General features: G+C 48.7%; 1 protein-coding gene across 1 annotated transcript; it reads left to right on the top strand.

Annotated features, from left to right (window-relative positions):
* Positions 1-1,535: 1,535 nt before the first annotated feature.
* PAQR3 (progestin and adipoQ receptor family member 3) lies at positions 1,536-8,892 on the top strand. Its single transcript, XM_086464153.1, has 7 exons — positions 1,536-1,720; positions 1,801-1,963; positions 2,964-3,119; positions 3,846-4,043; positions 5,495-5,585; positions 5,901-6,049; positions 6,511-8,892. The coding sequence occupies exons 1-6, from the start codon at positions 1,536-1,538 to the stop codon at positions 6,041-6,043; spliced, it is 936 nt and encodes a 311-aa protein (XP_086320279.1). The 3' UTR covers positions 6,044-6,049; positions 6,511-8,892.
* Positions 8,893-13,756: the final 4,864 nt, after the last annotated feature.

Here is a 13,756-nt window from a genome sequence, read left to right as displayed (position 1 = left end):
TATGAACACGACTCCTCTGGGTAACTCTCCAAAGTCCCATGGTACATGCAGGAGAGAAACGTCCCCCGCACGCAGAACAGCCGAGAAGGAGGGAGGAGGCATGAAAAACCATCAGCAGGTCTGCAGAGGCAGGAGGAATACAGTTTTCAGAGCAGTAAGAAATCTCAGTGAATAACTGATTAGTGGAAATATTCAAGAGCTGCTGTTGACCAAAACTAACTTAATTTGGGTAACCAAACGGTGTGACATGGAAATTTGGGGGTGATGTAGCACAGCTGGTTACACTGAACACCTGGCCTTTACTGCCACTCTTGATTTTAAATGCCTGTCACCCTGAATCTTTTACTGTTACAACACAAATCTCTCTGCCATGGGAAAATCTTTCCTACTTGTCACCCCATCTTGGAGAAATGCTCTCACATTCTGTTTAATGAGACAAAAGACCTTCGAAGAATTCTGCATAGCACATTACTGGAGAGGGGGGCAGGTGAATGAGGATTACCATTACCATACTTTGAAAACAGGAACCAGATGATACCTAGTGAATTACTTCGGTTTGTTTTTTTTAATTAGGAAAAAACATTTAAAATCAACTGGCAAACAACTCACAACTGTTCTTATTTAGGCAAAGCAAATCATTTGGAAAAATCTTCTTCACTACTAACATTTTTTTTTTTGGTACTTCAAGGAGTACCCAGAAGAAAATAAGGTTGATAATCATGATCTCAATTAACCAGGGACTGCTCTTGCAAGGTGCAAGCACAATTCCCACAAGCGACAACAATCCTCAGCACTTTTTAACTTCCCACGCCTGTTCCTAGGCTCTATTTCAGAAAGGTTTGCAAAGGTCAGGTCTGCCTGAAAGAAACGGCCAATTTTCCCAAAGAAACAACTTTCTCAGAGACGTGGGCTGCTTCCTTTTGAACAAAATCCTCTGCCCCGACAGCAAGGTAACATTGTACCGTGTGTCTCACGCTGGGACAGCTGGGGCTGGGGGACGAGCCAGCCCCGCCCTGCCGACTGCACGTCGCGCCCCTTCCACCGCTCCGGGGCACTTAGGGACACCCCCCCGCGCACCCGCCTTTCGCCCCAGGTTGAAACGTCCACTTTTTGAGACCGGTTTCCTTCGAAAGGAAGAAACCCGCCAACACCTCACCCGCTGGTAGCTCAGCCGCAGCCGCCCGACCCCTTCCACTGCACCTCTGCGGCTGGGGGCGGTGGGAAGGCCCCGCCGGAGGCCATAGCAGCGCGGGGGGGGGGGGGGGGGGGCGGGGAGAGGCGGCGGCGGCACCGCCTTCCCGCCTGAGGGGGAGCCCGGCCAGCCGCCGCCCGCGCGGCGGGTGAAGAGCGCCCCCGCGCGCCCGCAGCCCGCCCCGCGCCCCACCCGACAGGGCGCAGGCGCAGCGGGAGGAGCGGCCGCGCTGTGACGCCATCGGCCCGCGACGCGCCGGCTCCCCCTGAGGGCCGGGCCCCGGGCGGCAGCGGGGCCGTGACGGCCCGGCCCGGTCCGATGCGGCGGCGGCGGGGCGGGCAGGATGCACCAGAAGCTGCTGCGGAGCGCGCACTACATCGAGCTGGGGAGCTACCAGTACTGGCCGGTGCTGGTGCCCCGCGGCATCCGCCTCTACACCTACGAGCAGATCCCCCTCTTCCTGAAGGACAACCCCTACATCACCGACGGCTACCGGGCCTACCTGCCCTCCCGCCTCTGCCTCAAGAGGTGAGGGCAGCCCCCGCCGCCCCGCCCCGGCGGGACGATCCCAGGCTCACCCCCCTCCCCCCCGTCGTGTCTCCCCGCAGCCTCTTCATCCTCTCCAACGAGACCGTCAACATCTGGAGCCACTTGCTCGGCTTCGTCCTCTTCTTCACGCTGGGCATCTACGACCTGACGGCCGTGCTGCCGGCCGCCGGCGCCTCCCGGGAGGACTTCGTCATCTGCGCCGTCTGCCTCTTCTGCTTCCAGGTCGGGGCCGGACCCAGGCGCGGCGGGGGGCTCGCCCGGGGCGGGGGCGCGGAAGCCCGCCCGGGTCCTGCGAGTAGGGCGACAGCAGGGCAAGCGGGGGTACGGGCAGGGCGGGGAAAGCATGTTTTACATGTTTTAAATTGCCTTGCTTTCAGTTGCGTTGCAGCTGCTGGAAAGGGTCACCCAGCAGAGCATGGAAGTCAGCCATGGCCTGGTGCTGGTCGGGAATGGGAGCAGGGCTCGTCTTCTAACGTTTTACCTCCTCCAAACAAGAGCTTCTCTGTCAGATGAAGCCTGTTCTCAACGCAGCCTTCAAGCCTTCAAGTGTGTCATCATTTCACCGCTGTGAAGTATGCTCTCCCTAAAAAAAGTTCGGAGAGCTGAAGCGTGCTGTTCGTACGCCCTGGAGAGTGCAGGATGCTTTGCATAGCTAGAAGCGGGGAAAACTCCCTTGCTGGCTTGGAAAGCACTGCTGTGGTGATTTTCCCTACTCTTGAGGGCTGCAGAGAAACACAAACGTTTCTTAGGGAAAAAATTTGATGCTAGCTTAGGAGCAAATAAGTGGCCTGTGCGTAGGAGTTAAATTTCTTGCGTGTTGCCTGAGTGCCAGGCAGTCAGGGCAGATTTGGGCTTTGGTTTCTGCTTGTGGTAGTGTGGCCAAGCAGAATCCACCGTCTCACCATACCCATGCAGACATGGCCCTGCTCCCTGACCTGCTGGCTCCTCACTTGGCCCCACAGTCCAGGCCTCAGCAGCCCAGTTTTCTTAGCTGTGCAGTGTGAGGCTGTCACATCTTGCAAAGTTTTCTGTTCCCTCTTCCAGCTGCCACGGAAGCTTACGTTAGTTTCTGTTGATTACTGGCAGGAATCATAACTGCCTGTGCCAAGTTGTGCTGCAAAACATCTAACAGGTCAATCACGTGCACTTCGGAGTTTAAGCTTGCTATAGTCCCTGTTAATTGTGAAGGAATTAATGCCTCCTTGTTTGCACATTTGTGTAGGTCTGCATGCTTTGCTCGGTAGGATATCATCTTTTCTGTTGTCACCGCTCAGAGAAGACCAGCCGACGATGGATGGCATTAGATTATGCAGGAATTTCCATTGGTATCCTGGGCTGCTATGTGTCGGGCGTGTTTTATGCGTTTTATTGCAATAACGTAAGTTTGAAGCACTTGTTGATGTAACGTTTAGTTCCCGTCGCTCTGTTGTCGTAGGAAGGGGGTTCATCGTAGGGTGTCTAGAGAGAACCTTAGTGGGGAGACAGAGATGGAAACTGAAACGAGTTCCTTCTGACGCCAGCTGAACTTCACTTGTTGAAGTGATAAGCAAGCTGAGGTTTCCCTTTCCAGCTGTCGGTCACACAAGCCTCAAGGAAATATTTAAATTTATATGGAGGCAGGGCAAACTTTACAGGTCCTGTCTTTGTCAAATGCATGAGACCGATTATGGCATGTGTTCCCATCCCAAGTAATTCAAATGTCATTTCCCACTAGGTAGCTTATATGAGGCAGAAACAAACTTACTTTCTCTTCATCTAATAGAGGACAAGTAAAATTAGTCCCCTTCAAAGGCCTCGGTTACATCTGTGCTGGCGATGGGCGCAGCGATCAGGTAGTTGACTGTCTCCTGGGCAGAGGTGTATTTACAATGTTTTGGTGAAGGCACTGCTTGGAATAAATGGTGTTCTACCAGGTGTGCCCCAGCAATAGAGTCCCTGCCCCTCGCCGTCAGGTGATTCATTCCAAGCCCATCGTTTGTGCTCGCAGCAGTGATGGGAGATTTGATATATCACCACATTTAGTCACGTCGGCTTCCTACCCAGCGTTTACTTTTGCACGTGATGAGAAACCCCACCGACTTGCTTTTGTTTCTTTTTTTCCCAGTACTGGCGTCAGGTGTATTTAATCACTGTGCTGGCAATGATCTTGGCAGTATTTTTTGCTCAGATTCATCCCAGTTACCTCACGCAACAGTGGCACAGGCTGCGCTCCATCATCTTTTGCTCAGTGTCTGGATATGGAATCATTCCCACCATCCACTGGGTGTGGCTCAACGGCGGCATTGGTGCATCTATTGTACAGGTACAAGAAAAAATGAAGGAAATAAGATTCCCTTTTGCTTTTCACTTGCTTTCTTTCTTCAGCCCTCTTACCCTTGGGGAAATGAGGGGGAAGCAGCAGGAATTAACATTTCTTTAAGCACAGAATTCCTGCAGACAGTACAATACAAATGCAAACACTTAGCAATTTATTGAGCAGCAGTAAACAGATTCAGTAGATTAAACCTGCTTTACTGATGTAAAACTGCACTGTGAGGAGGAAAACAGGGCCCAAGCGCGACTGAGCGACTGAGCGTGTCTGCCTGTGGGACAGAGCAGCCCGTGTAGGTGGGCCACACCCCAGCTCACCCCAGGGCAAGGGATGGGAGCAAAGAGTCGGCTCCTGCGTGGGAAGCAGTCTGTCAGGATGCAGGAGTGCTCTGAGCTGTTCGCCCCCACAGCTCAAGAGGAGAGAGGGAACCAGAAGACACTGATGAGATGATGATTTGCTTCCTCTTCTGTTCCCTGGGTTGGCAGCAAAAATCAGCGTTTGCCTACTCAGCCCTCTGACTCTTACGCAACCCTCATTTAACATCACTGTGAAGTTACTGAACTATTTTCCTGTTCTTGTTTTACCACTTAGAATTCTGCTCTACAAACCAAGCAGCACAGTACAGATGAAGACAGTAAAGTATGCCCTGATATGAAAACCCCAGAAATCATTGCAGTTACCCAGGGACCTACTTGTGCTGAACGAAACATTTCCTTTTCATAGTGAGCAGTAACTGTGCACATTCTTAGACTGGGCGTGCTGGGGGATGGTTTAGCCCAGTCCAGAGCTGCTGTGCAATGTGGAAGAGCACCATTTATGACTATGTGTAGTCTTTAGACAGAGCACTTAGCACTGGCCTTCTAAAAATCAGATAAAAGCAGTTGTTCCCCTACATCTTCCCCCATTTGGCTTGTCTTGGTACAGCAGAACGGTACCTATGGTAAACGTTTTGTTTCCATGCTACAGAAGAAAGCTCCACTTCTGGTAACAAAACTTTGTTAAGGAAGACAAAGAGCAACTCGTGAATGGGTGGTTTGATAATGTACAGTGGTACTCCTTGGCCTTGGCTTCTAGCAACTGCTGTCCCCACCAGGAAATGAGATTCTGCACTCAAGTTGCACTTAACGCTGGCCATGCTGCGTGACCCCAGTGTATGGGAAGGTGTCCTGTTAGTGACAGATTCCATGCCTGCTGCAGGCTGCACAGAAACACTGAAGTAGCTCGTGTGCTGACACAGAGAGGTCATGATAAAACAAGGTTTTTTCCCATTCAGATTTTCGCCAACTTTGGCATTTGCTTCCCTGTTGGATTTCGTCCACAGATAATGTAGGCAGTGAAGTAAGGTTCTGTTTTGTCATGCCTTTTTTATCTTTAGGGACTTTTTTTTTTCTTTTCTATTTTAACCTTCTAACAGAATAGGAGAGCTTCCTTTTCTTTTGCAGGAGTTTGCTCCGCGTGTAGTTGTCATGTACTTCATCGCTGCTGTAGCTTTTCTCTTCTATATTTCCAAAGTTCCAGAAAGATACTTCCCAGGTAGGACATTCTCTTCTGGGTGGTTTTTCTGCAGTTGAGGTTCCTGTAGTGTCACAGTCCTTGCTGTGAGTCCTGAACTTCCTGTGAGAGAACAGGTTGACCATGTTCCACGCAAAGTATTCTAAAGTAGAGCAAAACTTTGCATCACAAGAAGGCAGAGAACTTCTGATGGAGTTCAATAAAGAACTCGAACTGCCTCCCAGCAAGTGGAGGGCATAGTTGAGCTTTGGAGGAGACTGATTGCTAATTGCATTGCGCGAGTTAGTTGGTGCCAAACTTAACCACTTAACCGCTTGCCCTCTGTCTTCCCCACAGGACAGTTGAACTACCTCGGCTCAAGTCACCAAGTATGGCATGTCCTTGCGGTGGTGATGCTGTACTGGTGGCATCAGTCCACAGTGTACATCATGCAATATCGGCACAGCAAGCCCTGCCCTGAGTATAGCGTCGACTTATGAGTGAAGGTATAGCAGTTCTCATGCTGGTGGGAATAGGAAATTCTAACAAGAAGGGGGTTAAGTAATCCTGGTTTTAACTTGTCGCAAGTTTGACTCACCACCCTAATTAGCTTCCCCAAAGAAAACATTGATGGGTGTCATACCTGCTGTAAATACAAGTGCTGGGGGCCGGGCACTCTACTTATGCCTGCTGCAGAGTCGCAGGAGGCTGCGCCAGGCTGCAGTACCCTTGAGCAGAGTTTTAGAGCAGGCTGGACAGAGGTCTGCCAGATCCCCTTCAGCTCCGTTTCACCATTTAATAGCCTCAAGCTGCCATAGGGGTTTGTTCCCAAGTAGCCTTTTCCTCAGGCTTTTGTGAGGTTTTCAGCCTACTGAGCATAGATCTGGATTTTTTTGGAAATCAGGTAAGAGCTGATAATTTCATATGCTGAGTAAGTAACGAAACTCGTTTCCCCGTTGTATTTCAGAGGCACTGCAGTGAAATTTCTGACTTTGAGGGTCTAGACCTGAGCTTGTGAGCTGAGCTATGAAGTTAAGCACTGAGGCAGTTCCTTTGCTGACTTCTGGAATGTTACCCGCTTGCTGGGACAGTATTATTGTTAGTAGTTTTGGAAAAAACCAACAGCATTGCCCAGGATCCAACTTTCGTTTGCTGTTCTGCAATCAAAACAGGTCTTCCTGGAGCGGGTCTGTAAAACTTGGCACTCCGATCACAGCAGTATTTTTTCGACTGGTAGACACGAACTACAGAAGTATTACCCTTGCTGAGCTAACAGGCCTGTATACCAGGTTTTCAAGTGGTGTTCAAGTGCATAACTAAGAAACTGCTCCAGACACCGTGTGTAAAACCATGGAAACATAGGACCTGGTCTTGCATCTAAATTGCAGCAGGACAGTGAGTTGCGTCCTTCAGTCTTTGTCTGAATGACGTGCTTATGCTTCAGCATCGGTACAGTAATGTATAAAATGGAATTCAGAGTGGGCTCTTGTACTTTTCTGGACAAGCTCTTTTCCTTTTTCTGGAAGATAAGATCACATGTCATCCACTGTAGCTACGTCTTCATTTCAGATCTTAAAAACTGCCTCCCCCAGTACGGTCTCTAGACCCCTTTGGTGGTTTGGAGTTAGTGCTCTAAAATATTTTGGGAGTAGCACTAAGCCTGGGTGTTCATGTTCATTACTATCTTGCGATCAGTGGAGTTGCTAAGAATTTTTTAAAGTTACATTTAACAAGGACAAAGAAACATACTGCAAGCAGTGAACCTGCCGGGGAGTGAAGCCACTGAACTTTGGCCTGTAACAGGTGATGCTGTTGTTACTGAACGTGACTTGCTGCCATCAGCTTCCCACTTTAAAGAGGGTGCCTTGGGTTTTAGAATCTGTCGTGAAACCGCCCCCTGCAAACTCAGCACTAGGGAGACGTGGAATGTGCAGGTTATTAGATCTCTATAGCTCAGTATGATTAAGCTCAGCAGGTGCCAGTTTTTTAAACAGGATTATTCTTTGCATCTTTGGTTAGAATCAACATTTTTAAGTGGCTTCTGTATAGCAGCTCCGTGTGCGTTAGCAGTTCAGTTGAGCAGTGGCAGCAAATGCTGCTGCTTCACACACTCAAGCGTTAGTCAGCATTAGCCACTTGGAGACTGCTTTGCGTGCCGTGAGATGCTGTTACGACTTAACCCAAGCGGTTCAAGTTTGGGACCAGAGCTGTGGAAGTATGTGACTGCATTGGCATGGCTCATGTTAGAAAGCAGGAAAAACCCCAACTCTCTGCTTCGACTGCCAGCAGAAACGTTCTGTTCTGGGATTATAAACTGCCCGAGCTGACCTCACTATGACTCCCCTTGGTACCTGCAGCGTGGCCTACGGTAGTCCCAGCATCTTCTCTCATGTTTTGTGATCATCTGACAACAGGCAGCTTAGTGCACACTGACAGGGGCCTTCTAAGATCTGAAACCAGTTGTCTTGCACCCGAGGCCAAGGCACAGCCCAGCCACAGGTCGGGCAGCCTCAGGCAGCCTCGCTGAAAGCTGGGGAACATGAGAGCCCCTTAATGAACTGCTGGCCCTGCCCGTGCTACGCCATTGCCTCTTTCCTCTCGGGGAGGGTTTTCTCATGATGGGATTTAGCTTACCCTGAGGGGGTGGGGGCTGGCTTCTTGCAGTGCCCTCCTTTGGTCCCCCCAAAGCTGCCTCCTCCCCCGGCTGCTTTAGCCCGACTCCCTCAGCCCTTCTCATCAGGGCTGTGCCCAGGCCACACGGAATGTCGATGGGAACTGACTGTTGGGCAGTTCCTGAACACACATCGGGGATGGAGAAGGCAGGATCCTAGCTTACCTGCTGGCAGGCTGGGGAGGGATGTGAACTCTCTGTCCAGTGGGTTGTTTTGAGGTGGTTTTTTTCAAGTCCAGAAAGAAGTAGTGGCAAGAGCTGACTTTGCCTTTAAGATTCAACTCCCAGACCTTGGAGCCTTTCAGTGCAAACACTGATTTTTTTAAATTTTTTTTTTTTTTAAACTTGACAGCCAAGTAAGTTTCAAGTGCACTAATTACTATTACTACTACTGAAGCCTGACAAGGAACCTGCAAGTATGAAATCCTGTGTCCAGTGTTATGTGAATAATATTTGAAGAATGTGTGTTTGTGTATTGAAAGCATACTGCCTTGATAGTTTGCTAATGTATTTTTTTTTTATGTAAGCTCTGAACTATTCCAGCAATTTTCACTGAGTAGGGGAACTGACTGCACAGCTGTACATTTTTATTACCCCAACAAAATTTATGAAGCTGCATCATGGTCTTTTTCTGTACATACTGAACCTGTAAATAAATTTCAGTTCATTGGATGTTTACTTGGAGTAACATCATTCTTGAGTCTCACAAGGTGAAGTGACACAGGCGAATTGCTCAACTCTTCCCCTGCACTTTAAATATACAGGAAGATGGTCTTGTGTGTGATCATGGCCCAGCACCGATGGGCAGGGTAGGGGCTGGAACTGCACTATTCTCGTATTGCATGTAGGATGTTCACTAGCGGTATTTAGTGTTCTGTGTGTGTTTTTGGAGAAGCATCTCCAGCTGAACCTGCTGCTGAACTCAGCTTTGCCACCCGCTGCCTTTAGGCAGTTTCCAAGCAGGGCCTCGGTCGCAGCTGAAGAGCTGTGGCCAGTGCTGTGTGGTAAGGAAAAGGAAAATCCCACGTCTGCTTCTACTGCCACAACAGACCCCTTCCCTTCCTCAACTTGGTAAAAGCGCTTTCGCTCTAACGGAAGTAGTTCAGCTGCCCACCACAGCCTGTGATGAGCAATCAAGCGTTAGCAGTTAACGCTGCGAAAACAAAACAGAAAAACGTAGCCATCCCCTTTTAACGGCTTTTGTAACTACAGGGGCTGAAAACGGAGCAGCCCTCCATCAGAGAGGGCAGGGGCAGAACCGCTCCGGCCGCAGGCACGTCCTGCCCACACACGCAGCCGGCAGCTGCACCATGGCAGGGGTGACTCGGTACCCTCCTGTACAAGCACCCGTGCTCCTCCTATCACGCAGCGCACGGCCAGCACTCGCCCAACAGTTGTTAGCCGTAACCCTCAGGACTGCTGCCAGCCCTCTTGCACTCTGCCAGGCCTTTACCCTGCAGGCAGCATGCAGACTGAAAGGCCTCGTTGCCCATGAAAAACCTGTTTCAAGCAAGAATTTAACAGCTGCAATTGTTCAATTTTGTTCAAGCTGAAGCCTCCAGTTTGACACTTTTCCTGTGGATTTGCTTGTAACCAAGTTAGACTGGAACAGGCAGTCGGCAGAAGACAGAACAGCCAGGACACGAGCTACTCTTTAGTAACCGAGTCCCGCTGCCACTCCCATCTTTTTATGACAGTTTTCATTCTTTCTTCAGGTTACAGAAGAGGGAAATCAGTATAAGCAGCATTCAAAAAAACTGCTCTGGTAAACAACTGCTAGAAGGGGTCAAATCACGATAAAATCACATCTAGAAGATGAGGTGCAGAACTAAGTCTGGGGTGGTAGCGTTGGGTGCTGCATGCAACGCTCTGGCTATAGAAAAGGGTGCAAGCTTCAGATACTACCACCTAGGAGTCATAACGGATCCTCTCCATGCCCTTCTGCAGGAAGGCTTGGATGAGTACTAAAAGGAGGAATTAAAAATAGTGCAGCATCAATAGGTTTTAACAAGTTGGGCACAGAATGATGACTGGGCAGCAAATACAAGTATTGTAAAACATTTTTTAAGTGTGACAGGAGCCTACAGCCACAAAAAGCAAGCGGCAGGAGCCGCTTCGCTTCTAGTGAGTAAATGAAAACCTAAATGTGAGTACTTAATAATGCGGTTTAAGGAGACCTGCAAAGTCACTGTTATCACGTTTGTTTATTTAACAACTGCAAGTATTTTATGACATACATCAGTTTCACAAAAAAAGTTAAAGTTCTCTGTTTAGTGGTACACAAAAAAGCTTTAGAAATTTGAAGTCTAACAAGAAATGGAAGTGTAGTTCAGGAAAGTGCACTTAAAAGCTGAATGCCAGCAAATTTAAAATAGTTTTTATGCTCTTTAATTAGGTGATGCTTAGTCACAAATTTAGCTATACACACAACTGCCTTGATTTTCCTTGTGAAATAACCACTACAGCAAAGTAACACAGCAGCCACCCTCCGCATGTTTTTTCTTTTGCAGCCTTCACTCATACTCACTCCCTCAAGTCACACGAAAACGATTGTGGCTGCTATGTTACCCAAGACACAGCAACTCCAAGAGATACATGATGTGTGCGAGCATGTGTATCTTTTATATATACTTTTCATATATAAAAATACACGATATAGTATAAAAAACTCCAGATAAACTCTTATTCTCACAGTAGCAAATATATCAACTTATTTTCACAGTACTTGGTTTTACTAACTGGGACACCCAGAATGATTAAAAGTTATGTCCTCCACAGCTGGTGTTCACGGGTCCCACGTTACGCGGGTCAGCCAAAGCAACTGCATGCACCTCAAGGCTGTCTGAGAGTCTGCAGAGAAACATGACTATCTTATTTTTCTTCAACGACTGCAACCACTAAGGGCTTCTTAGCACCTTCTCAAGAATCTCTCAAGCAGCTGGTCCTAAAAGGCCTGTGGTTCAGCCACTCAACGTGCTGAAAGAAAAGCTGTAAAAATCAATCTATGTTTACGGTTGGAAGGGAAGAGTCAGCTCCTTACCGTGCCATTAGCGTCCTGGCAAACAGCATGGCACACATCTAGTGCAGCAAAGTCTTTCCCGCATTTCAGGTAAGGTCACGATACGCTCCGCAGCAAGCACGCACATGAGCACACACACACATCAAATACAGGCAAAAGGGTATCATGTTCCCCAACGGTACCACATTTCGCCTCTGCTGAATAGTGGATCTTGGCTGAAATGAAACCCAAAGTTGGGAGTAGTTGTGTATAAACGATACATACCCCGCCAAGTCATCTTAGCGAGGCATACTGATCTCCTCTCAGCTACTGAAAAGGGTAAAATGACTGTAGCTCTAGAAAGAGAAGTTACGTTTATGCCCTGTTAACCTGCCATAACTAGAACAGAAGGAATAAGGTCCATTAAGGCAGGTAGAAAGCAAACATCATCAGCCATAACTCATGTGCAGCCAGAGGCACTACGCCAGTTCTAGAGTAACCTGGGTTTACGGTTCGCATTCCTCTTGTCTCTCAGTTTGTGTACAACCTCACTTCAGCTCCCCTGCACTGTGATATAACTGCTTACAGACCCTCTGCCCAAAACCCAACGCGCCTGCCACACAAGGGAAGCCTGTAGCGCTCCTCAGCCTGAAGGCTCGGGGTCAGCGGACAAAAACCAAACAGACTCCCTTTTACTCTTCATTTACCTCAATATTTAGGCTCAGGCCAAGCCTGGGATGCACAGCCTTTTCCCTCTCCTCTCGGGCAGCCAAGCCAAGCCCCAGTCCCACGCACGTTGTGAACCCTCTCCTCTGGCTCCAAATGGCCAAGCAACCCCCAAAGTTGCTTTTCCACCGGGGAAAGCAGCAGCTGCGTGGTTTCGGCAAGGACTAGCCGTGTTTAAGGCCATGGGGCAGCTGCCTGTTGTTTTAGTCTCGGTTTCTACCCACCTGCCCCATGTGTCCTACCATTCTGTTCCAACAGCTCCTTAGGCAAGTGATTAACAGGTCAGCAGGAAACTGGAGCAAGGCAGCTCATAAGCACGCCGCGAGGTGCAAAAAAGCCCCAAACCACCCCAGTTAACCTGAGGATCGGAAAATGCTACAAAACTTGGTGTGTGCTTCTTACAGCCTTTGGCACAAGAAACCAGGTGAGAACAGTGGTAATAAAGCCCAGGAAACTCCTGTGCAAACAGAGTTGAAACATTTCTACTTCTAACCTCCTAAGAGCTTCATTTCTAAGCCTGAAAAAGGTATCCTTAACCATGCACAGCTGTACTATTCCACTCTCACCCTCTGAGAAAAATGAAAACGAGGAAGGTAAAGGGAATGAAGGCGTACAGATACGTAGGAGCTACTTGCAAATTCCAGGGCTAGGGAAAGCAATTTCACATATATCTGAGGGAGCGCTCTACCAAACCAACCCCCAAAGGAGGCAAGTGACTTGCTTTTAACGTGGTGTTTTCAAGAAATGCTGTGAGGGATCCATGCCCCACCTTCACAGGTATCAGGACAACTGTATAACCAGCAGGAGACCTGGGAAAAAAAGTATTTCACTTTACCTCCTGGGAAAGGGGACACACACACACAACACCACCAACGCTTCCGTCCCCCATATATAAACATCCAATTATCTACTCATAAGCATTCAGCAGAGCAGGACAGAAAGCTGAGACAAGCAGAGGAGCTGCCTCCTTCCACTCCCTCTTTTGAACCGCCATGGAAAACGAGCAGAGCAAACGGGCCGTCCTGAGCCGTGCTTGCTCTGCAGATGGGGTACATGGCTTGGCACAAGTGGCAAGGCAGCAGAGAAGCCGTCCCGCCTACACACAGCACGTACTTCTACAGCACGGGAATGAAATCTTGTCCTCACCAGTCTGTTCACATCACCTTCCCATCACCTACTGGCACCGCACGCTCCCAAGCTCTTCGCCACGTCTCGGGCACCTACTGTCTCAGAGGTACTGTGCAGCGGGACAGGAGTCCTGCCCGTAAGGCTTCGTGGTGTGAAATGCAGATTACTGGCACAGGAGCCATGAGCACCTGCAGGCTACCTGCTGCTTACTGCTCCTGTTCCAGAACAAATCCGGGTTCAGAGAAGTTTCTTCAAAGCTCAGTGCATTTAGCAAAACTTTCTTATCAAATACACTAAAGTACAATAATAGATTCATCAGAACTTAGAAGAACAATAGGTTACAGTAATTTCATAAAATTATTATTGTTTTAAAAAACAACAGGTTTGAAAGAACACACGTTTTCCCTGCAATAAAATCCAAGAGGACAAGGAAAGGTATTTGCAGACACAAATCCCAATCTATAATCAACTAAATCTGACGGCTGCATCTCACAGTCAACTGTAGGAGTCATCTGAAATACTCCATATGTGCCAAACGATTTCCTGGTGTAAACCAGCCTCTCTTCCCAGCATACTGAGTAGTCTTCAAAGTGCTGCAAACACTGGCTGCATCCCTGCTGGTTTACTCTCCTACATTCAGGCTTTTCATCTTACAAACCATTACATTCTTTATCTTTAGTTTTAACTCTC

This window comes from Leptosomus discolor, chromosome 4 (genome assembly GCF_034619465.1).
Source record: "Leptosomus discolor isolate bLepDis1 chromosome 4, bLepDis1.hap2, whole genome shotgun sequence".
Lineage (NCBI taxonomy): Eukaryota > Metazoa > Chordata > Aves > Leptosomiformes > Leptosomidae > Leptosomus > Leptosomus discolor.
The sequence above is the reverse complement of the archived record's forward strand: the minus strand, read 5'-3'. Positions and strand labels throughout refer to the sequence as shown.

Coding starts and splice junctions, on each gene's coding strand:
- PAQR3 (XM_086464153.1), top strand. CDS start 1,536: ATGCACCAGAAGCTGCTGCGGAGCGCGCACTACATCGAGCTGGGGAGC. Junction 4,044..5,494: donor TTGGTGCATCTATTGTACAG/GTACAAGAAAAA, acceptor TTTCTTTTGCAG/GAGTTTGCTCCGCGTGTAGT. Junction 5,586..5,900: donor TCCAGAAAGATACTTCCCAG/GTAGGACATTCT, acceptor TCTTCCCCACAG/GACAGTTGAACTACCTCGGC.